Consider the following 24,444-nt stretch of genomic DNA (forward strand, 5'->3'; position numbering starts at 1 on the left):
ACTATGACAACCACTATCAAGGTGACGTTCACATCACATAAAAGGAAGCATTTTAAAGTCCACAATTCAGTGGCACTTCGTACATTCTCAGTGTTGTCCAACCATGACCTCTATCTAGTTCCAAAACGTTTTCATCACCCCCAGAAGAGACCTGTACCCACTAAGCAGTCATCCCTCACTCCTGCCAGCCCATGGCAACCACTATCTGCTTCCTCTCCATGGATTTACCTATACTGGATATTTCACGTAAATGGAATCATAAAATGTGACCTGTGTGTCTGGCTTCCTCCACTTTGCCTAATATTTTCAAGGTTCACCCATGTTGTAGCAGGTGCCAGTACTTCATTCTTTCTTATGGCTGACTAATATTCCATTGTGTGGATATACCACATTTTTCTATTCCTTCATCTGTTGATGGACATTTGGGTTGGTCCCATCTTTTGGGTATTGTATATAGTGCTGCTATGAACATTCATATACAAGTCTTTATTTGAATGCCTGTTTTGAATTATTTTGGGTATATACCAAGGAGTGGAACTTGGTGGGCCATAGGATAATCCTATGTTTAGCTTTCTGAGGAAACCCCAAACTGTTTTCCATAGCCTGCTACTATTTTATCTCTTGAGTTTAGGCATGTGCTATGATGTGGCTAAGCAGCTACTTACTTGTATGACAAACATATTGGCCACCGAGCAGTGGCTGGGGGCCCTGGGGACAAAACCGTGGTCAGAAATGGAGAATGTGCTCAGGAAGCTCGCAGGATAAGCAGGGAATGAGAAACATCCATAGTTATAATAACTTATAGGCTGATGAATACTATGGGAGGTAATAAAGTGATAAGAGGTTCAGGAGCTGGAGGAATGATTTACCCTCAGAGGTGTGTGTGTGGTGGGGGAGGAGAGTTTAGAGCAGGCCACATGGAGAAGGTCATGTCTGAACTCAGGATATGATGAGATAAGGATGCGGTGTGGTAAATCGTGTGACGTCCATAAAGAACGGATAGTTGTACAGTTTGACTTAAGTGAAGGGCATGGGAAGGAGACTAACAAGAAATAACACTGGAACCATAAACAAAATGAAAAAACAACCTACAGAATGGAAGAAAATATTTGCAAACGATGCATCCAACAAGGACTTAATTTCCAAAATATACAATATACAAACAGTTCATACAACTCAACAACAACAAAACAAACAACCCAGTCGAAAAAATGGGCATAAGACCTAAATAGACATTTCTCCAAAGAAGAAATACAAATGGCCAATAGGCACATGAAAAGATGCTCAATATCGCTAATTATTAGAGAAATGCCAAATCAAATGGTACAATGAGGTACCAACTCACACCGGTCAGAACAGCCACCATTAAAAAGTCTACAAATAACAAATGCTGGAGAGGATGTGGAGAAAAGGGAACCCTCCTATACATATGGTGGGAATGTAAGTTGGTGTAGCCACTATGGAAAACAGTATGGAGGTTCCTCAGAAAAAAAATTACCATATGATCCAGCAATCCCACTCCTGGGCATATATCCAGACAAAACTCTAATTTGAAAATACATGCACCCCCATGTTCATAGCAGCACTATTCACAATAGCCAAGACATGGAAACAAACTAAATGTCCTTCGATAGATGAATGGATAAAGAAGATGTGGTACATATATACAATGGAATACTACTCAGCCATAAAAAAGAATGAAATAATGCCATTTGCAGCAACATGGATGCAACCAGAGATTATCATACCAAGTGAAGTAAGTCAGAAAGAGAAAGACAAATACCATATGATATAACTTACATGTGGAATCTAGAATATGACACAAATGAACCTATCTACGAAACAGAAACAGCCTCGTGGACATAGAGAACACACTTGTGGTTGCGAAGAGGGCAGGCGTTGGTGGAGGGATGGAGTGGGAGGTTGGGGGTTAGCAGATGTAAGCTATTATACAATATATGGAATGGATAAACAAAAATGTCCTACTGTATAACACAGAGGACCATTCAATAACTTATGATAAACCATAATGGAAAAGAATATTAAAAAAAGAATGTATCGATATATATATATATGTATAACTGAATCACTTTGCTGTATAGCAGACATTAACACAACACTGTAAATCAACTATACTTCAATTAAAAAAAAATAACATTGGAAATGTATGTTAGGGCCAAAGGCCTTTTATGCCTGGCTAACAATTTAGGAGCTTAACATGAATATTACACATATATACACACACATACACACATACATATACATATATATATTTACTTGCATATATACGCCTGTCCTATATCTATCTACCCCTTTACCTTATATACATACGGACTTGAATCCAAGTGCATTTTGGGAATCACACTTAAATTCCTTCTGCCATATGTGGCTCTGTCCCCTCAAATCACAAGTTCACCTCCCACTCCCCCAGGGCACCTCCTCCCATAGTCACTCCAACTTTGACACAGCTCCATCTTTCCTCAGATGTGCCTTTCATGGTCTCTAGCGGCGTGATGTTGCAGTAACTTGTCAATTAGCTTTCAGCCTTGGAAGAAGTCTAATAGAGCATTTGTACCACGGGGTGACCCACTACTTCAGTGGGGAAAGAAACCCATCATTTCAGTGGACCACTGCTTAAGATGGATAAACTGAAATCTGTCTGCCAGGAGGCTCTCTCGAAAGCCCTTCTTTACCAAGTAACTCTATAACGAGGGCAGTAAAACACAGAGAACAAGATGCTTTCGACACCAGCAGGCTACATATAGCCTGCTTCACTCATCAACATCCAAATCATGGTGTATAATCACACCTGCATGGGAAGCTGTGTTAACAGTCAGTGGGATCAATGTTCAAAGAGATCTCTAGGTCTTGCCTCCTTCCATGGAGACATCTTGTCTACCTGACTTCCATGCTGTCTGCAGATGTGGAACTGCTGCTCCCACTGAGGATTTCCTCTCATTGGAAAAGGAAAAGTCCCTGCCTCTTCCCTATGACAGCATGCAAAGTAACACATGCATAGCTGTGAATGTGTGTATGCAAAATATAGAGATTAGTGGTCTTCAAATTCGAGCATGCATCAGAATCATCTGAGAGCTTGTTAAAACACAGATGGTTGGTTGCCACCCTCAGAGTTTCTGATATAGTAGGTCTGGGGTGGGCCCAATCCTATGTGGTTAGGAGAACATTATCAAATCACAAAGCCAGCTGCACACATTAGCACACATCGACGGGGCCAAGCCTGAGAACTTTCAAATGACCTCTTCTCAAAGAAATGAGGCTCTGGGTAAAAAAGGCAACAAAATGGAAAATAAGACCTCCTCCCTTCAACTCTAGACGGTTTATTTTAGCTCCTGATGGCGACAGTCAATCACCGTATTCTTGTTGCCATGATGTGTAATACAGTGAATTCTGTGAACACTAACTGGTGTGTCAAGGCTAGGGGACATCTTTGAGGCTGGTAAAATGTGGAAGAGATGGATAGAGTTGCTTTGAAAGCACATCGCAGTTTGCTAAAGGGGCAGCTGAAACTGGCCATTCCTGTCTCCTAAATTTGTAGCAGGCAGAAAGGAAACACACATATATGCGCGCACTCGTGTATGTCCACATCTACGCATGTGTGTATACGTGTAGATTGGTGGGTATGTTGGGAGGGGTGGTTTTCTGTTGGTCATTCTGTAAGGAATGACCTGTAAGAGATAATAAACCAAATGAACCAAGTCTAGATGGGAGGAGTTTGACTCCTCTGGGATCTTATTCAAACAGAACCCAACACACATTTCATTGGTTTGACATTCTGGAGACCTTGATTTGAGCTTTGTTAATATTATCGTATATGATAAAGACACAGCCTGGAACCACAGCAAAGCACTTTAGCAATTGCTCTCCTTGGGGACAGAACTCTTTAGAGATAAGATTACATTTGTGTGGCTGATTAGCTAAACATTGTCTGGTACAAACTGTCCACCACCTTGAAAGCAGTTGATAAACACATCATTCACTCATCAAGATCTTTACAGAAGGGGCCTCTTATCAGAAGGCCATCCAAACTAAGATAAAAGATCATGAATAGACAGAAAATGGTTGACTAGAGTAGAGAAAGGGGAAACTGCCCGTTGGACATGAAAAGGAACAGCAGGAAAAAGACTTGACACTTGGGAGTTTTGTCCTGTGTAACCCAACAGCTTAAACCTGGGGCCATAACCTGAAAAACCAACTTTCTCTCGACTGTCAGCTAGGGCTGCCCAACCCTTTTGCTCTCAGATTTTAGGGACTTATATAAGGACTTCTGCAATGGTGGTAAACTGCTGGCACAGGTTGGGCCTTGTTTCTCTCTTTGAAGTGCGTTGGCATAAGTTTATGTGAAGAAATATGTGCCTCGCACACAGTAGGAGCTCAAGAAATGTGTTCAGTTGAATTAAAGGCTAAGGAAGAGGCTCTGTGTCAGAGACTACAGCTCTCAATGCTTTAAATGGTGGAAACTGCAGGGAAGGGAAATACATTCATCTGAGTGTCTTGAGGGTGAGTTTGAACTTGTCCAGTAGGCTGGTCACGCCGAGGGGACAGGCAGGCTGTTATATTCCCTGTGGGGCGTCACTACTTCCTAGTCACAGGCTAGGTTAGGCCACAAGACTCATGAGCAGGTGGTGACTATAGAGACGGTTTCAGGACGTACACTGGACAGTACACAGCTGATTCACAATGAAGTGAAACTCCTAGTGGTCACCCAGTGCCTGTAACCTGGGCATTTTTCATATCAGCGCTTGAATAGCTCACTTTAGCCAAATGGGTAAAATAAATGACATCAGGGACTTAGAAAGGAATCAATAGCTTAAAATAAATGAACTGTTCTAATTGATACTACTGGTGACAGTGGCATAGAATTAGCTTGGTGGACTCCTATTTTCAAATACTATGAATTTTCCCCTCTGCAAGGAAGGAGCAGCTTGACTTCGAGATAGCCAGCTTCAATGGACAGGCGATGAGCCATGTGCCCTCTGGCTCTTTATGGCCACTCTTCTGTTTACAAAATGCAACGCCTTTTCTCACTGGGAAAACCTTAAGTCATCTACCAGGCCCAGCATATTATTCTTAGTTATCCCAACTATGTTAGGGCCATGAAGTAATATAAAATGATGTAAGTACTTATGAAGTTATAAAGTTCACAGGAGGTAGCACTCAGTAAATTGCATGTATGCACTGACCAGAAGGGAAAAATTGGAAGCACGCACGTGTGCATTCATTTATTCATGCTACCAAATAGCGATTGATAATAAAAATTACTTACATCAGCTCTATATATCTCATCCCAAGCCCCATAGATCAGTAGAAGAGGTTCATCACCTGTGGGCTCTGAATGGTGTGAGGGTGGGGCACCCGGGCTGCCAGGGGCTGGGACCTGTTGACAGCGGCAGTATCTTATTTTGAAATTATCACTTTAGGTGTAGCTGTGGGTTGGTTTGAGAGAGACACTAGAAAAGGGGACTACAAAGAAGATTTTTGAAAACAACTCTGAAGATAAAACAGTTATTTTATAAGAGAGTCTTAGTGAAAAGTTGTCTTAACGGAAGGCATTTTGGTCCACTTGGTTTTTAAGATCGTTTTCAACTCTGGGAATTTCTGATTTGCGGAAGTAGGAATACTCCATAATTAAGATGAGTTCAACAACCATCATCAGGCCCCTACCATGTGCTGAGTCACTGCGGTTGTAAAGATAAGATGATCTGCTCTTACAAGTACGTATCAGAGGCCTTCATCTCAGTTAGAAATTGCCAACATGATCTCCAGAAGACTGAATGACCTCACCAGTACAACGATCATCAAGGGTAATAATGACGTGACCCTGTGCTAAGTCTTTTTCCCACCCTGACAGCCACAAGTATGATTAAAATGTCCAATCATAGATCAAGCGCAGTAATGAAATGTGTTTTTTGTTTTTGTCCAGTTAGTTGTTGCCATTTTTCTAAAGACACTTTTCAGGGGGACTCAGAGGCGCAGGCCCAACGTTAGCCCATGAGGGCTGCCACCCAGTTGGCCAATGCTAATGTTTTGGTCCCAGGCCCACTTGGTTAGATCAAGGAGGCATAAATCTATCCATCTGCTTATCCAAACAGCTTCTGTCACCAGAGTATCTAAGATCTCAAGGTCTTGAGATTTCTTGTGCTTACATATTCAAGTGCCAATAAACAAGATAATCTTCAGGGTCAAGGAATAAAGAAGAGATTCACATTTTATTTGGCTTTCAGATGTTCAGATATGCTCTGATGGATTGGTTGGTTATCACTGTCATGATGGGAACATAATCTAGACAGATTGCAAAATCTTTACACATCATCCTTTCAGAATGATAAGATTAAAAGAGGATGGATATCATTTCACTGTAAAGAGTATGGCTATTAAAACATTCAAATTCCCCCCTTCCTCTCTCTATACATACATACATCTTTGAGGTTTTGCTGTTGGAGGGCCTACATATGAAGCTAACAATTTGTTTCTGCTACTGAAGTTCTGCTAGTAAACTAACCAATACGAAGGGGCTGTCACTAAGTACGGGGGAAAAAGTCTAAAGACTAAGTGTGTGTGTGTAAGACTTTTTTTTAAAAGACTTTTACCTTATTTATTTATTTTTTGGCTGCGTTGGGTCTTTGTTGCTACGTGCGGGCCTTCTCTAGTTGAGGTGTGTGGGCTTCTCATTGCGGTGGCTTCTCTTGTTTTGAAGCACAGGCTCTAGGCACGTGGGCTTCAGTAGCTGTGGCACACAGGCTCACGGGCTCTAGAGCGCAGGCTCAGTAGTTGTGGTACACGGGCTTAGTTGGTCTGTGGCATGTGGGATCTTCCTGGACCAGGACTCAAACCCATGTCCCCTGCATTGGCAGGGGGATTCTTTTTTTTTTTTTTTTGCGATACGCGGGCCTCTCATTGTTGTGGCCTCTCCCGTTGCAGAGCACAGGCTCCGGACGCACAGGCCCAGCTGCCATGGCTCACGGGCCCAGCCGCTCCGCGGCATGTGGGATCTTCCCAGACCGGGGCACGAACCCATGTCCCCTGCATCGGCAGGCAGACTCTCAACCACTGAGCCACCAGGGAAGCCCTGTAAGACTTTTATCACCTATTCCATTATTCTGCAACTTAGTCAAGAACCAGTTACACACCGAAGTTTTGGTGAGAAGATTTTTAACTTACTTGCCCGTCATTTGACTAGATTTGAGCGTGTAGAGCTAAGACAGGCATGAAGGGCGGGCTGACACTTAAACTTGTTCTACTAATACTCAGCAAAAGGAGACAATGTGACTACAAAGATTTGCACGCTGCGACATCTTCAAACTTCGCTTTCCATCCTGGCAGGCACATAAGAGGCATTCAACAATCATCTAATAGATGAGTGAACAAGTGACCGAATCAATGAACAAATGAGTCACCCTCCAGGACCAAGCATGAGAACCTATCGCACCGTTGCAGAAACGCTCCTGGGCTGAGGTTGTGAGTCACGTGGGCCACCACACGGCTCTCCCGTGACCTCCCACGATCACGCGCACAGAGCCATCGCTCAGAGGTTGGCTCACCTGGAGGAAAAGTTTCAGCCCTTAGGCAGCCCCTCTTTGGGAAGGTCTCTGCCTAGAATGTTCCATGAGCCTCATTTTCATGGCCCAGCACCAGTCATCTTGGAAACACAGAGAAGCAGTGAAAATGGCACGTTTGTAAGATGGCTTTCCAGTGTTTGAGTGCACTCTGCATATGGCTCTGACCGGGAGCTTGGACTGGTTATTTTTGCTTCCTGCTTAAAGGTAGTTTTATGTTTCAGAGAATAAGTTCACCTCATCAAGGCTTCCCAGTGGGGACAATGACATCAGCTCACTCACCTGACGCTGGGCCCTTTGCAGAGCATGGCCTGGCACACAGTTAATGCTCAGTAAATGCTTTCGATAATGTTATCATATTTTAGTTAAAGAATAATCAAACACAGGCATGAACTTACAAGTATACATACAGAGCTGTATGGCCTTGAAAACTTCTCAGGTGTATCTCAGATTGTGTAGAAAGCCCCTGTCATCTTAAGGCTGCTCTTACACTGATGGTTTTAGACCTCAAATGACTTTAAAAATTACTTGACTCAAGCCGTGTACCTGATGTGGGAATCGTGTCAGAGGGATCCTTGTCAGGACACCTGATTTCCATTCCATCTCTCACCTGAAATGAGACACATGGAGAAATAAGAAGAAATGGATCTTGCAACCTAAGAAACTGGGTGAGAAGTGGGCCTCTATTTTGGAAGATATCACTTAGTACAGAAACCTAAGCATCATGTAGGATTTCTCCCTCTCCTTCAACACTCACATCTGAGCGTCCACAACACCCTTTCCAGATGTTCCCAAGCCGGCCCCCCTTCCCTAGTCCCTCAGCCTCAGGCTAAGTTCAGGCCTTGTCCCTTCTTCCTGGAACATGGCCCTGTTCACCATCATCACTGCTGCCAGCCTGTGGTCTTCCTCCCCAGCCTTCTGAATCCATTCAGAGGACTCTTTCTCTCTCAATATAAAAATCACTCCCTTGCCCAAATTCTCAGTGAAAGCAGGAATTTTCATCCATTTTGCTTCTTGTATGTCCAGAGCCTAGAAGGCTGCACAGTAGATGCTCAATAAACACTTGTTGGTTGAATAAGCATATTTCCACTCTGTACTAACATCAGCATAAAGTCCACCCTCCTCAGCACGGGGTAGGAAGCCCCCGACATTCCACACCATCCACCTCTCTGTCCCTCCACATCTTCGTCTGAACACCTACGTCTGCTCTTTCTTTCCCTTTCCCTCCCTCTGCTTCCCTCACTCCCACCCACCTGGCTTGACTTTTGTCATCCTCAGGCTGAGGTCATGGGTACTCTTGGGGAAGCCTTCTCAACTCTCTCCTGCCTGTCATTTGTTCTTCCGCTGTGTTCCCAGAATACCCTGTGGAAACCTTACGGCACTTTTTACATTGTGCTATCGCTGCTGGTTGACTCCACTAGACTGAGCTCCTTGGGACAAACAACGTATTTGTGTTTGTATCTCCTATGCCTGGTCCCCGTCCACCCACCCACCTGCCCACCCACTTGGTTATTCGGCTAATAGTGACTAGGTACCTGCTCTGAGTCACTGCCCCCATGGAGCGTGCATCCTAATGGTACACAGCTGGTATTCAGTAAATGTATCCTGAAGATATGCATTGCTCCCTCTACTATAAAACTCATGGCATGCCAGATACTGTTATATGTGCCTTATACTTAATAACTTATTACGATTTAATAGCTCTATCAGGTAGCACTATGACCTATCACCATTTCCCAGATTTGAAAAACTAAGGCACAGAGAGGTTAAGTCCCCCTGACACAGAGCCAGTAAGTGCAAGAGTCTGGATTTGAACCCCGAGCCAGCTCTCTCAAATCGCGGCACCATGGTGCCTCTCAGATGTATCCTTACTGCTGTGATATTAGTTAGAAAGCACGGGACAAGCTGATACATCAAGTCTTTTACGCCGTATCTCTTGGGCTTTGTGGTGCAGGCCCAGGCCATCAGCTTTGCCTACACCCCTGGGAGTAAATCGCACCCTCTTTTATCCAATAGGGAGGCAGGGGTGGTGCTGGGACCACCACCAAATTCGTCTCAACACATATTGGTCCCCAGTCCTCTGAGAAGGAGACAACCTTCAAGTGTTTCTTGCATCCTCAGAAGAGTGTGGAGTGCCCTATCTAATCTTGACAGGAAGTATCAGAAAGAGACTCATGAGATAAGTCATAAGCAAGACATGTGTGAGGCGGGCCCCTAAGGTGTGGCCGACAGCTGAGGCCTTCTGGTCTCCATGCTGACAGCTCTCAGACTTCACCCCATTTCCCTGCCTTTTCTGGACTTTCTCTTCAGATTAAGGGCTCAGATGAGTTTTAAAAGACGTGTCAGAGATTTGGGGAGGGCCTGAAATTCTTGTCTCGCATCAAAATAGACGGGGAACAGGTAGTGCTGAGCCCCCCAACACACCCCGTGAAGCCATGGGATGCTGGTTGCTGAGGCCGTTTTAAAGACGGAGCTGGAGGGCAGCCCTGCTTCAAGCACCAAGGGGACAGCCACACATGTGCTCCTTCACTCTTCTCCAACCTACCCATGGGGTCCAGGACACAAAGAACTGCCCTGGAAGCTTCAAAAGACTCAGAAAGGTACGGCCCCTGGTTCATTTGCATGTTTGTCAATCACAGAAAAACCTCTCCGTACCTCAAACTTCGCCTGGGATTTCTGCAACCTGGGCAGGTAGTTGCTGTTCCTGTAGGTGAACAGATAGGGATTCTCCTGCAGAGAAAGGCAATGCGTTGTAACCACGATCCAGAAATCCGTATCCTGTAATCATCAACTTTTATCACCCAGCAATGCCTTTGGCCAATCTGAAACATTCATACCATCCTTTAAAGGATGAGAGAAACATTCTCTGGCTTTTCTTCTCTGGACTGCTCATTAGTTCCCTGAAGGAGTTCATTAACATTTTGAAATTTCCCATTTGCAGCAGTCAGCATCTTTTGCTCTCTACCCGAGGTCCATGCCAACAGGCAAAGTAGGTATATTTCCTTGAAAAGAGAACCTAATCTTAAGTTTCCTGAGAGCCAAGGCAAAGAGGAAAAGAGGGTGAATTATACGGTTCTTACAGCCTGGTAACAAAAACTTACCAATTCATCAATAAAGCCAAAAATCTGACTAGCATTAAGTGATAAAAAAGATTTCTGTTCATTTACATTCAGCTATTTTTTCATTAATTTATTCAGCAATGTTAATTCTACACCTACTATATATTAGGCACATATTTAAGATACCCATCTTAGCATTTGGGGCCGTGTGAGCTGTGCCTTTGTTCCTATGCCCTCTACAAGCACGGAAGGGGCCTCAGTTCTGTTAAAACAGCTCTCCTGACCCACAGGTATAAACCTTAGGTGTGCCCAGGCCCAGAAGAACAGACCCGAGACTCTAACGGGCTAATGTCTCAACCAGGTAAGACCCACTTCGCAGCAAAGCCCCCTGCTTTGTGACCCCGCCTTTCTCCCCAACTCAGCAGGAGGTGCCGCCCCCCGGCCCCCCGCCCCCTCCAGTCCTCGCCTACCTGAGAGGGACATTTCACTGGCCGCCTCTCTTTGGCACTGAATGGCTCATCTTTCTGTCCTGCTGGCTCCATCTAGGAAAGAAGGTGATGTTCAGAACAGAAAAGTCTTACACGGGTGGCAGCATCCTAGGGTACTACCACTGAGAAAGGCTCATTAGCTCAGTGTTCCTCAGAGTGTGACCCTGGGCGGGCAGCATCAGCGTCACCTGGGAACACGTTAGAAATGGCAAATTCCCAGCCCGCAACTCTGGGGTGGGGTCCAGCTCCCTGTGCTTTATCAAGCCCTCCAGGGATTCTGATGCGCGCTCAAGGTGAGGGCCCACTGCGGGAGAGGAACCACTGATTCCCAGCCCACCCCTCCTGTTACAGGGGAAAGTGAACACCAGGGAGGCTGAGCTGACACAAGGACACGGATGTCCAGATTCAACCAAATCGCTCTCACAGGGTCACCGGCTACCTGATCACCAGGAGCCGGTTATTAGCTCGATGTCGCATCCCCCTCCTTGCTGCCCTGCTGCTGGCCGGCTCCCTGATTAAATTTCCCTCAGGGAGGAGAGTAGGAATGGGAAGGAAGGGCAAATAAATGGCTCTCGTGTAAACCAGCAGGGAATGAATGAAACCCTCTGTCACCTGGCAAGCCCCATGTCTTTACCTGGGACACAGAGGTACAGTGACATGGGACATAGCACGGCGCCACGCTAACAACTAGAGTGTCTAGCCATTCAGGAACAGTGATAGTGGTACCAGTGGCTGATAGAGGCAGCTACTTCAATGATAACTGAAGCCTATCTAACAACATAGACGAAAAGTGTATGGTGTACCCGCCAGAGAAAGCAGCAGAGGATCGGCTCAGGTAAAGACATCGGAGGGGAGATAGAAAAATGAAGGCAGTTGGAGAATTCAACGGAGCCAGGATTTTAAGTTCCTTCTGTTATTTTTAAATGTTCATTATACATTTGTAAACACTTAACAGAAAAATACAGTGGCTTTGAGAGATCACAGATTTTCTCTTGCACGCACCGTCTTCTACTGTTTGGGGACCTCGTGTTTGCTGTCAGCCCTGCTGCCCAGAGGAGCTGGGCTCCTAGGTCACCCGGTCCCTCCCCTCCCCTCCCACAGACCTTGACGGGGGACAAAAGTGCAGGAGGCTACAGGATGGAGGCCCCCTATCTGGCTCAGTCACGGGCTCTGCCATCTTCCACGAGCCCTTTAGATTCCTCAGCAATATCTTGCCCCGGCATCTGTGCCCAGCAAACAAGAGCAGGGGAAGAACTTTATCTTCTCAGGTAAACTTCCTTCACCCAAACGGACAGGGTCAGATAAGAGGGTGTGAATAACCTTCTGCAAAACGAGTGGCAACCTTTTGCTCAGGGGCTGGAGGAGGAACTGCACTCCCCATCTCCTTTCAGTTTTATTCTGATGGTGGACACTCCTAAGTATGGGATTCCAACCCAGAACTTTCAGGGCCGCCCTGAAAGGGAGTGTTCAGTGGGCCTGAGTCGGTGGCCCAGTGTCGAAGTGGCCTGACTTCTCTTCTCCAATCTTTCAAGAATTTAATCAATAATAGAATCTGGAAAGAAATGTTGAGAAAGCCACATTGTGATCATTTTAGTCGAATGGATAAAACAGAACCTAATTTTTTAAGGACTCCAAAGGAAAATTCATAGGTTTTCCCAATAAATCCATTTGCACTAAGAACCTTGTCCTAAATGTCTCTTTATCAGCACCTACGTCCTTCCTGCTGCCATTAATCCCCTTTACACACGCTCTGACCCTCCATCCTCAGGATGGAAAATGACTCGGCTAGATCAAATGACCCTTTTTGTGTCCCTCCATCCACCGCCCTGCACCGCACATGCCCGCACGCACCCTGGGGACGCTGGTCCTGTTCTCTTACTCCACCCTTCGGCCCTTTAATTGCTCGCATCTCTTCTGCACAGCCTCCCTGTCCCCGAGATGAACTGGAGCGCGGCAGGGGTGGCGGGATGACCTTAGACGTGCTCTCAAGAGTCCCGCTTGACTGTGAGCCCTTCTCACCTCGCCCTGCGCCTCTGGCGCTAGCGCAGGGCTGGGAATAAGGTGGGGGGCCGTGACTGCTAGACCTGGCAATTGAGTCCCCACAGGTGGGCCTCATCAACACTACTGTTACATAAGAATCATCAGAAGTTATTGAGGAGGCAGGAAGGGCCCAGGGAATGAATTACATCCCAAACACAAAACCCTCCTCTGCTCCGTGCCAGGAGCTCCGCTTCCGTCTGGGTGGCCCATGCAGCCAGGCGTGTTTCCGAAGCAGGGCCGCTCACGATGACTGCGTGCGTGTGTGGGGGGTTTTCCTTCACTGGCCCTCAGAGCTTACGCGCACCTTGGGACTTGGCCCGGGGAGCAGACACTGTGTGGCCCTGCACAGTCACCACCATCGCTGTGTCCTAGGTCGAGGCCAAGCAGAGAAGCGGTAGAAACTGGGCCCCTCTGGTCACAGCGATTCTGCTGGTCCCTCTCTGCTCCCCATGTAAGAGGGTGGCCCTCACTCGGGGCTCTTGTGTGTCTGCAAATGTGGGCATGACGGACATAGCTGTCTTTTACCTCTGTAGTCGCAGTTAAGCCCAACACCACAGAGGCACACAGAGGTGGAGGCAGGGAGGCTCCTGGACTCCCCATGTCCCTGGGAGGACACAGGAGGGAACCCAAGGGTGAACTGCTCCTATATTTCCCAAGGTCCTCTGAGGCTGGCAAATAGAGAAAATGGGGCCCAGAAAGACCACGTGACTCACCTCAAGAAACAACCAAATGCACAGCTGGACTCAGAAGCCAGGTTTTCTGGCTCCTTACCCAGTGCCCTTTCCCCTAACCTGTTACCTTCGTAATTTCTCATAAATTAACCTGCAGGAGCTGTCCGTGCGCTCGGGAGCCGTGGGATGGTCTGGCATTTTGCCCGAGAGGAAGCCAGGGGACACGCTTCCCTCCTTGTTGGCTTGGCTACAGGGACCTCGAGGCCTCTCCCTGGGAAAGGACTGCTGGTTCGTTGGGCAGGTAACTGCCCACCTAGGAAAGCTGCCTCCTCCCCAAAGCCCCTGGGACACCTACTGGGTCCCAGACCTTTGGCCTTGAGCGTGAGACCTTCTGCTCCCCTCTGGGCACCTGCCCATCCTCGCCCTCGAGCGGGTTTCAGGGCGCTGTGCGCGCCGTGCCCCTGTCTGATTGCACAGGGCACTTCATTCATTCGTGGGGCCTCCTTATCCCGTTCCTCTCCCACCACCCCTTGCTAGTACATTTTATTCTGTTCACACAGCTCCTCTCGCCTGGGAATGCCAGCCCCACCTCCTCTGACATATTTCCCCCCAACCCATGCCGACAAAGCCAATTCCAGTCCCACCCTCGGGGGGCCGTCCTGGCCTCTTGCCCATATCCCTTTTGGGTGCTCTGTCCAGGGCATGACCCTGTTCCTGCTGTGCCCTTCCAGCTATTCGCTGGGCCATTTGGTGTGTCTCCTGTATCTTCCCTGGACCCAGCATAGGGTAGGCACCCTCTAGGCTTTCTTTCATTGCTTGGGAGAAAGGTAACAGAGGAGGAGAGAGGTTTGGCCGAGCTGGAAGAATCAGCCCTCCTCCCCCAGAGAGAGGGTGGAGGGAGATGAACAGCAAAGTGGTTTTCTGGGGCCTGACCGCTCAGGGGTCAGGCCCACCAACAAGGGTCCTCGTTCAAAGAAATCAAATGGCTTCTCCGAAGGCTAGTGTGACTCCGTCAGTCCGGGCTGCCTGGGCTGGCCCCTGCCCTCCCTGCTGTCTCACTGGCCACTGCGCATCCAACTACAGCTGCTCACAGGACTCAGCACAGCACCTCAGTCTGAGGAGATGGAGAGAAATTTTTCTAATGCAAGGAAGAAGAAAACCAGGTTGCCGTCCCTGGAATTCTAGGACAGTTTGGATGGGAAAAAAATAAATGGCAAAATCAGGTCTCTGTCTGGTGCTCTGGAGAGGTTCAAAGTTTAATGGAACATTCCATCCACTGACTAATCCCAGACAGCCCCGGGGGACCTTCAGAGTCTGGGGGAAGCCCGTCACAGTCAGAGTAAGAAGCGCCACCCAGGGTGAATACTCGCTGTGGGCCGGGAGGGAGCTGTACACTCTCCACGTGTTGGCTCGGGGGTTTTGCAGAAAGGGAGCTGAGACCCTAAGTTCACACAGCTCGTGAGAGCTTTGAACCCAGGTCTTCATCACTCCACACTCACCCCAGGCACCACCCTGGGCATTGGAAACTTAAGTGTAAAATGAGGGAGAGCTGGGCCAGGTTGCTACGTGAGCCTTCTCCCTAGTGCCCCACTCCAAGTGAGGTCTCCCAGACAGATGCCAAGGAAACGTTCCTGCATCCGGAAAGAGCAGGACTGAGGCTGCCCAGGGAGCCATGCTCACTGTCAGGGCTGCAGCCCAGCTTCCAGGAAGAGGAGGTGAAACTCCCAGGTGGTCCCAGATGGGCTGTCACTGGATGTGGGAGGGACCCCTGATGGCCCAGAATCATCATCTTGGGGTCCTGCTGGTGTCCCTCAACCCCTCCATCAGAGCGGTGAGCAGACGGGGCACGACGGCAGAGGCCCTGCTTCTCCTTCCATAGACTAAACCCCAGGCTGGCAGGGCGGCGCCCCGGGACCCCCAGCCACTCACCATGCTGTTCCAGAGAGTCAAGGCGAGGACGGTGGGATCCTGGAGTGGTCGCTCCCCCTGAAAGAGAACCAAATGAGAGGTCCTGTGTGCCCCCGGGGCTGGGACAGCCCTGCCGCGCACTCTGAAGCTCTCCCGGCAGAGATGGGGGTCCTGATGCACTCAGATTCTATCTCTCAGTCCCTCCCCATCAATAATGGCAGGGACTTACAGGCTAGGAGGTGAGGGCCTGTAGGGGCGCGTCTCACGTCTGGCTGCTCCTCCGCATTGTGGGGTTGTACACACTGAACTCAACAGCAGAAGGAGGTGACAGGGAAGTGATTCAGGTATGGTCTGAGTAGGAGGGGGGGACGGGAACTAATATTCCTCCTCCTACTAAACCACTATTTAAACATCACTGAAGTCCCGGAGGGACACAATGACTCCAATGGCAGGAGCCAGGAGCCTGGAGGGAGGGGCTGTCCCAGATGTACAGTGCTGAAGCCCCACAGGTGTAGAGACCTTGCTGAGCTGAGCACGTGTGCACCCACCACAGCGCTTGTGGTCTGCAGGACCCCCAGGGGGAAGGGGCGTTTGCCCAGTGACCTGGGTGAGGAAACAACTCAAAGTGCCCTCCCTTGCAGGGATAGATGTGGAGGAGCCTTCAGGGGGAGGAGTGCAGTGTGGGGCCTGGAAATTCCATCCTGAATAGTCACCATAGCTGAGAGACACTGCGGGCTTCCAAGAGCCAGGCGCTGCTCTAAGTTCCTCACATGTATTTAATCACCCTGACAACCACTCTAGCAGGCGGAATGTTAATAATGGCCCTGATTTCACAGATGAGGAAACAAGACACAGAGAGTTCAAACAACTTGCCCAAGGTCACACAGCCGGCCCATTCCAAAGCCAGAAGCCGTCTGGCTGGAGCCCATGCTCTTTACCTCTGGGCGGCTCTGACTCTCGGAACCTTCCTCACGGGGCTATCCAACCCCACGGGGAAGTTGTCCAAAAAGTATAAGAGAACACTGCAGCATTTCCCCCTGAGACTACACATCCTGGGCTCGGTGAAGCTCAACTGTGCTGGGGCATCTGCAGAGGAGAGGGCAGGGGAGGGAGAGGGAGAGGGTGTGGGCCAGGCCCTCACTCACCGAGGGTGGTGGCAGGGTTCCCTCGTAGAAGAAAGGCTGGAAAACCACTGCGAAGGACGTCTGCTCGTTGTACTTGCTGGAGGCCAGGAGCTGTTCCCAGGTTTCCTGAAGAAAGGAGTACCAGCGAGGCTCAGCCTGCCCCATCCTCACACCAGGGAGTTCCCAGCAGCCCCCCGGTCAGAATCACCCACCCATGCTATTCTGAATCACATGCTATTGGGAAGCTCCCTCTCATCTCACACTTCAGGGCCCTTTGATTAACTAAACCAGGTTTTCATTTTCCTCTGACGTCCAGCATCAGGTAAGACCCGAGAACTGTTCTCTGGGAGCTCGAGAAGTATACGCCAGCCCAGTATGTAGCTAGGGTCCCCACTCTCTCTTCAAGGGCTGAGTTCTGTACAGGGATGTGCTATTAACCACTCAAAAAATGTCATTTCCAAAGCAAGAGAAATGACATACAGCTTCATATGGAAAACTTCTTATACAAAACTGCCTCTTAAACAAAAATCATCATCTTAACGCATGTCAGTGGGAACCGTGCTTTGCACTGTTTGCTGGTGGGGATGGAGGCTTCCGCTGAGCCACGCACACTGTCTTGGGGTCTCTCCTGTAAACTAGATGCACATCTTCAGGAGCCAGACCGTAGTCCAGGCTGCAGTCTGTGCAAGCCTAGTCCAGGCAAACCCGTCCACCAGCCACAGATGCAGTGGCAGAAGGGGGATGATGACCAAAAGCATCTCGGAACGACCTGCAAAATCCTTCAGCATCTTTTACCGTAGGTACCACCACCACCCTCCACTTGCATCCACTCTCCCCGCAACCAGTACGGCAGTTCCCACTTTACGTGCTGGAAGATCAAGTCAGCACCTGGAAGCGACGCAAGAGTAGCTGCTGTCGTTCGCTCCTGACTCAGTTCTGACTTCAGCTGGTGGGGTCCTACGTCAGCAAACGTGCACCCTAATTGTTCCCACCATCCCTGTTCTCATGACCACCTGCCCCTGTGAGCCAACAGGCAGTGTCCCAGAGTGCACTCACCTGATAGGCCCACTGGGTCGCAACCCTGGACAGCCGCGAGGTCTCCCCTGAGCACCTGCAGGGCTCGGCCGTGGGACTGCAGGTTAAAACAAGCAGGAAGTGAGCATGGATGCCGTGTGGGGCCGTTTAGACTCCCTCTTGGAGGAAGGTGGGGCTGGGGGCACTGGGAGTTGCTTTGGGAGCCGGGGGAAGGGGAAGCTGGAAGTCTTAGATGGCCCAGGAGAAGGAAGGAAGGAAGTACACATTGGGGAGAAAAAAGGGTACGTTATGGAGCTTCCCTGGTGGCGCAGTGGTTGAGAGTCCGCCTGCCGATGCAGGGGACACGGGTTCGTGCCCCGGTCCGGGAAGATCCCACATGTCGCGGAGTGGCTGGGCCCGTGAGCCATGGCCGCTGAGCCTGCGCGTCCGGAGCCTGTGCTCCGCAACGGCAGAGGCCACAACAGTGAGAGGCCCGCGTACCGCAAAAAAAAAAAAAAAAAAAAAAAAAAAAAAAAAAAAAAAAAGGGTATGTTATGGAGACGCTGCCTCTCACTTCATCTCCTGATGCACCGCTTCCCTCACTGCTCCTCCCCCAGAAACCCACCTCCTGTTCTCCCCTCCCCTACTCTGAGCCACCGTTCCTTCAGCTTTCTTCCTCTTCAAACCCCCCTATCCTCTCTGCACTGTCCTCTCCTTTCCGTTGCCACCACCTACAACGCCCCTGATCTGACTTTATCCAGCCAGAAATCTCAGGATCTGGGCTCAGAAAGTTTAAATTATCTGAAAAATCTCAGAAATACATGGGAATCAAGTTGTGTGAAAATAAAATACAATTAGACTAAATTGTCTTTCCAATTTCTGGAAATAATACTTCTTGGCTAATAGCTGTTTTGCCCAAGCTGGTTTTTAAACTCTCAAGTCACCCTGGTGGGGCTGGGGCACCTGTCACTACGTCAACCAGGCTGCATATTTCATCCTTTAACTCAGTCCCCAAAACAATGCGGCAGAGGGCCCCTTCCGCAGCCTGACTCTGCCCCCGCTGGCTGTGGAATCTCACACACGTCGCTTTGTCTCTCTCCCACTCCACGCCTTGGATCAGCTGATGCACGTGAAGTGCCCCACGCGGTGCCTGGCGCGTGGCACCAGTCGACAAATGCTGGTCCCTTTTCACTTCCCTTTTTACCTGAGCGGAGTCCCCTGATGCCAGTGCGAGCCCCTCAGAACCCCGGAGAGATCCACCAGGTTCACAAACGCTTTGGGGACCTAGGGGGATACGAGGGGCAAGATGAGCATTTGCAAAGTCGCTGCCGCTGCCCTGCGGCCTCTCTGGAACCCCTGGTTTGAGCCTAGTTTGGGGTCTGGTTGAGCACGATGGGACTCTCCTTGGTTAAACAGGCAGGCCCTCTGGGACGTGGTTGGCTGGGGTCAGTTCAAAGCTGTCAGCTCGGTCGGCTGCGCCATCCAGAAATGGGTCATTCACCGCCCCTCACGGTGGGCAGGGCACCTCCCCAACACAGGGCAGCAGGACCCAGTGGTAATGGGACTGGGGACCCTCTTCCTCCCTAGGGAAAGGCGGGGAAGGTGAGAACCCAGAGCTCCCCTGGGATTTCCAGGACCTGCAGTGCTCACACTAATCACTTAGGGAAGCCTTGAGAGTTCTCAAGGTCCCTGCAGGCTCCAGGCCATCACTGCCCCAGACACAGTCAGAAACGGGCCTCAGGAAGGAGCGGGTCACAGAGACCCCAGGGGGGAACAGGGCTGTATCCTCCCTCCCCCCCAGGGGGCGCTCTTAGTAATATCCTTTGCAAGAGTGAAGAGGTCTATCTGTGACCCGTGTTTTCATCAAAAGCACTCCAGAGCCTTCCCTTTCCCTGGGGTCTTGGTCTCCCTCCTGGGAGTCCATTTTCCCGTCCTGGTGGAGGCCATTCGAAAGAAACCAGAACCTGTCCCCCCACCCCACGGAAGGGCAGCTTCTCCTGGCTGCTGCAGGTGCCCGTGAGGGAGCTCCGGGCGCGTGGTCCCACCAAGCTGAGGGAGCTGCCAACCTCACCTCCTGATGCAGGCAGTCCAGCATTCTCGTCAGCTGGTCCATGCTGCTCGTCATGTGTCTTTGCTGTGGAAGGAGAAATGTTCTGAGTGTGGGTGGGGACGGGGGACACGGGGCAGAGAGGCCCAGGCTCACGCTGGCCTGTCCCTTCCCCTCCCCAACCCCCCATCCCCCCTCGACAGAGATGATAGTAACAAAAGCCCCATCTAGACCCCAGTTTCCCACACACAAGTGTAGAGTTCCCAGAGCTTCCTGGGATTTTTGTCCATTCTCTGACTTCCCCAACACATCACCCACCAGGAAAAAAGTAAACTCTCCCAAATGAGAAGTTCTGTGTCAGGGAAGGGCAAACCCAAGGCCAAGGCAATTCTAAAGCTCACATGAGGGACATGAGACCAGATTTATTCCCACAGACTGATGGAATCACTTTGACCTGAAGAAAATCAGGCCCAAAGGGGGAACACTTGGATTTAAGGACCCAGATGAACCTCAAAACTTCCACATGGCACTCTTATCAGACCTTTCCCTGCCACATCTGCCCTAAGAAAAGGGCTCCTGTCACTGAGTATTTAAAGACAGCTTCTTCCCACCCAATTCCTTGCAGGTAATGAAAATAAACAAATGAGAGCACTTCAAAAAACAACCCGGGTTTACCTTTTCAGTGTAAAAACAAAACAAAACAAAAATAAACTTTGCAGCACGACAGATTCCTAAGCTGCTTGCAAACCTGCTGTTCCCTGAGGCGACTTGGCTCAGACAGGAAGACAAAGCAGGCCTAGCAGCCGTTCTGTTTCCTGGGGGGGACACAGGTGGTGACTCTGGAGACAGCTGCTCATCAGTCGGGCTGGGACTGCGTGGAGGGCGGTCTCCCGCTCCTGTGTCCCCACTTTGGTGCCAGGCTGTCCTCTGGAAGCCAGTCCAGCCCAATCTGCTGCCGTAGCCAGCAACAAAGCCTCCTGTCTCATTTCTTCTCTCCCTGAGCATGACATTAAGCATCACACTTTCCCTTCTTGGGAGTCATAGGAACTTCGGTCCAGAAAGGTCCTCACTGCCTGTATCATATGCAGGGCATCCCTCTTTCCTCGGGGAATCCCTGTATGCGTCTCCTCAGACTGCAAACCCTGATTTAGAAACCTCTTAGTCAAGGTGCTGATTCACTGCTACAGAGTGAATCAGGGCCCACCTAGGCTTTCCAGGTATTGAATGGTTGTCCTTGGGGCACCAACTGTCCCTGTTCCTTAGTGGAAGACATGATGCTCCTATAAAATGTCCCCTGCCTAGAAGGTCACACGTGATAAACTCCTCCATAACTCGAAGTCAGGAAAAAGCTTATTTCTTCAAAAGAACTTACACATTTCCATATTTTGCCCCCAGAATCAGAAGAATGCTCTGTTATCAAACATGTGCCTGCAACCAGACTTAACTTTTTCTACCAAGTTATTTATCTGGGATTTATTCCAAGAAGTAAGATTATTCAGTCAAAAGACACAAACACTTTTAGGTTTCTTGAGTCATACTGCCAGCATGTCCTCCAAAATGTTGACACCTGTTTCTAAAGGCATCTGCAAGGAATAAATGGGTATATTTTTGAAACCAAGTGTCATCCATTAGATACCTTAAACTACAACTTGCTTAATAAATAATGAACTGTAACCTGCCTTCACTGATCAAGTTCCCTCAATTGTTTTTATAAAAACTTGCATGTTCTCCAAGCATTCCATGGCCTAAATAAGATGTTTGCCCTAGTTGTGTTTCAGGAACTTGGAGTCAGCTGTTCACTGGCTCAAGCTCCAACTGGACAAGACTGGTTGAGGCCTCCAACTGGGCATGTGTTGAGTGTCCCATCAGTGACCTTCTGATGTCAGAGGGCCCAGAACTCCACCTTCAGAACATGCTAATGCTACCATTTTCTGAACATGTATCCCATGAAGAAGAACGTGTCCCCTTGAAGAAGCATGTAGCTTAGCTGCACCTGCTCAGAACGATTACCTCACCTTTTTCTTCTCTCCAATCACCTATCCCCCACATTCCCCATGCCTCGGACTGCCCTGCTTCTTTATCCCATAAATATCCCGAGGTGGATTTGAGATTTGTTCTCGCATCTCCTCACTTGGCTGCCTGGTGAATAAATCCTTTCTTTCTGCAATCCTCAGTGTCCCAGCATGTGGCCTGTCATGCGTGGGGCAAAGGAACTTGATTCAGTAACCGATTTTTGCAGTGTTAGGCTTTTTGTTTTTCTTTTCCTTTATTTTTTCTCTTCTTGCAATCTTGTTCTTACTCCATATAACTAGACTTTAACTGGAGAGCAGTAAGCAAGAGTCCAGACCCTAAAAGCATCCCTGTGTCACTGCTATGAGCCAGGTTACTAGTTAGCTCTGAAGCACCTGCCTTTGAATTGCTGCATCCACCATAGCAGCCCTGAAGAAGCACCATCACTGCCTAATGAATGGTTCCTGGTCTTATCTCTTATGGCTTTGGTCTTAAGAAATCCCTAAAGAACACATGTGGACACAAGCCCTTGTCTATTCCCCATGAAAGGAGCCCAAAGGTCTCTTAGGGGAGGAAAATTCCAGGTCCTAAGTAGGGCAGGACCGGAGTTTAACATTTCTTCTTAACAATAAAATACCTTTTTCTCACATGAACTGTTTCAGGAAACCTGCCATATGTATGCCACAGTTAAAGGCAGAGCACCTGCTCTGTGAGGTCGGGTGGAAGCCTGGAGCCCACAGTCTCAGAGCACCTCCTGCAGCCCCTGGGACTCTTCAGAGCAACCCCTGAGGGAAAGGCCATGCCTGGGATGTGCTTTGGGGATGCAGAAGTGCTGTGTAAGAGCTTCTCAGATGGGGGATCCTGGTTAGCTGTGGCCAGAAGCGTCACCAGGGAGACTAGGAGGTGAGGGCTGGGTCTGGGCTGCAGAAGCAAGAGTGCAAGAGTGAAGGGAGGAACCAGCCAGCCCAGGCCAAGGAGGTCGAGAGCCAGAACCATGAGCCACAATGTCCTTTGGGGGAAATGGAAGTGCAGGTGGGATTTATTCTAGGCTCCAAAGCCTCGGTGGTCTTTGGGCAAAAGGAAAATCAAGACGGAAGGAAAAACGCAATACAGTGGGGATACGAGTGGATGATAGTAAACATCGCTTCAGTGAGTTCAATTTACAGAGATTAAGTCACTGGTATGCAGCCATTTAGAAATCAGGAGTGGAGCATGGCTACTTTTGTCATATGTTTACAACCAATTAAAAGTGTGCGGTTTTAAGTGTGAATAAACCTAACCCACATGTGTCAACATGACTAGATCCTGAGGGAATTTCACATACTGACAAAAGATCATTGGCTTTGATAACAACAAGGGTTGGAAAGGTTGTAGGGAACGGGTGCACTCAGACACTGGTGAGAATGTGTGATATTGTCATTTGTAATACGAGGTATATATTTGTTTTTTGTCCCCTTTTGCGGCACAGAGCTCATAAACCATTGGAATTTCCTAAGTGATGAGAGCATCAAAGTGTATTTTGCTGTGTTAATGAGGTGACTTTGGGACTACACCTAAGGATGGGGGCTGGTTGCCAGGAGAACCAACCCTGGGATCAGAGAGTTGGAATTGTCAGTCCCCCTGCCCACGACCGCCACCCAACCTGGGGCTGGAAGTTGAATCAGTTGCCGTTGGCCAATGATTTAGTCAATCCTGACTATGTAACGAAGCTCCAAAAAAGCGCAAAAGGATGGGTTCAGAGAGCTTCCCTGCTGGTGACCACCTGCAGGTGCTGGGAGAGCAGCCCACCTGGAGAGAGCATGGAAGATTCTCGCTCTTTCCCCATACCTTGCACTATGCATTTCTTCCATCTGGCTGCTCCTGAATTATATCCTTTTATAATCAACCAAGAACCTAGTGAGTAAAATGTCTCCCTGGGTTCTGTGAGCCACTCTAGAAAATTAATTGAACTCAAGGAGGGGCTTGTTGGAACCTCCAATTGATAGCCAGTTGGGCAGAAGCTCAGGTGACAACCTGGACTTGGGATTGGCCTCTGAAATGGGGGCTGGGGACAGTCTTGCAGGACTGAGCTCCTAACCTGTGGGATCTGATACTGTCTCCAGGCAGATCGTGTCAGAATTGAGCTGAATTGTAGGACACCCAGCCGGTGTCTGAGAATTGCTTGGTGGCGTGGAAAAGCCCCTTATATGTGGGGATTGGTCCCAGGATATTAGAATATAAAGGTGTTCAGCTCCTTTGGAGGGCAATTAGGCAGCCCTTCAAGACTTAAAGTGTATGTATCTGATGACCAGCAATTCTATGTTTACGAATCTACTCAAGGCACTTTCTTCAAACTGCTTTGATCATGACCCACAGTGTGAGATATGTTTCACACCACAACCCGGTACACACATATCTATATATAAATGAAGCAAAAATAATCACGAACCAACACTTACCTTACTACATGCAATGAACTCTAATATTTTATAGTTGATCCTAGTCTATTTCTTTTTTTATAATTTTTGGT

The 24,444-nt window shown here is 48.8% G+C and overlaps 1 protein-coding gene across 7 annotated transcripts in view; it reads right to left on the reverse strand.

The window, feature by feature from the left end:
- The window catches only part of PLB1 (phospholipase B1), a 184,447-nt gene that overhangs the window by 71,709 nt on the left and 88,294 nt on the right, over positions 1-24,444 (reverse strand). For all 7 annotated transcript variants that reach the window (XM_049696313.1, XM_033425198.2, XM_033425196.2 and 4 more), the window contains 8 exons: positions 19,950-20,012; positions 19,083-19,162; positions 17,921-17,996; positions 16,886-16,990; positions 15,762-15,818; positions 11,104-11,175; positions 10,230-10,304; positions 8,121-8,184 (listed from right to left, as the gene is read on the reverse strand). In XM_049696313.1, the coding sequence (XP_049552270.1) occupies positions 8,121-8,184; positions 10,230-10,304; positions 11,104-11,175; positions 15,762-15,818; positions 16,886-16,990; positions 17,921-17,996; positions 19,083-19,162; positions 19,950-20,012 (592 nt within the window). The remainder of the gene's footprint in view (positions 1-8,120; positions 8,185-10,229; positions 10,305-11,103; positions 11,176-15,761; positions 15,819-16,885; positions 16,991-17,920; positions 17,997-19,082; positions 19,163-19,949; positions 20,013-24,444) is intronic.

Source organism: Orcinus orca, chromosome 13, assembly GCF_937001465.1.
Source record: "Orcinus orca chromosome 13, mOrcOrc1.1, whole genome shotgun sequence".
In the NCBI taxonomy this organism is placed as follows: Eukaryota; Metazoa; Chordata; class Mammalia; order Artiodactyla; family Delphinidae; genus Orcinus; species Orcinus orca.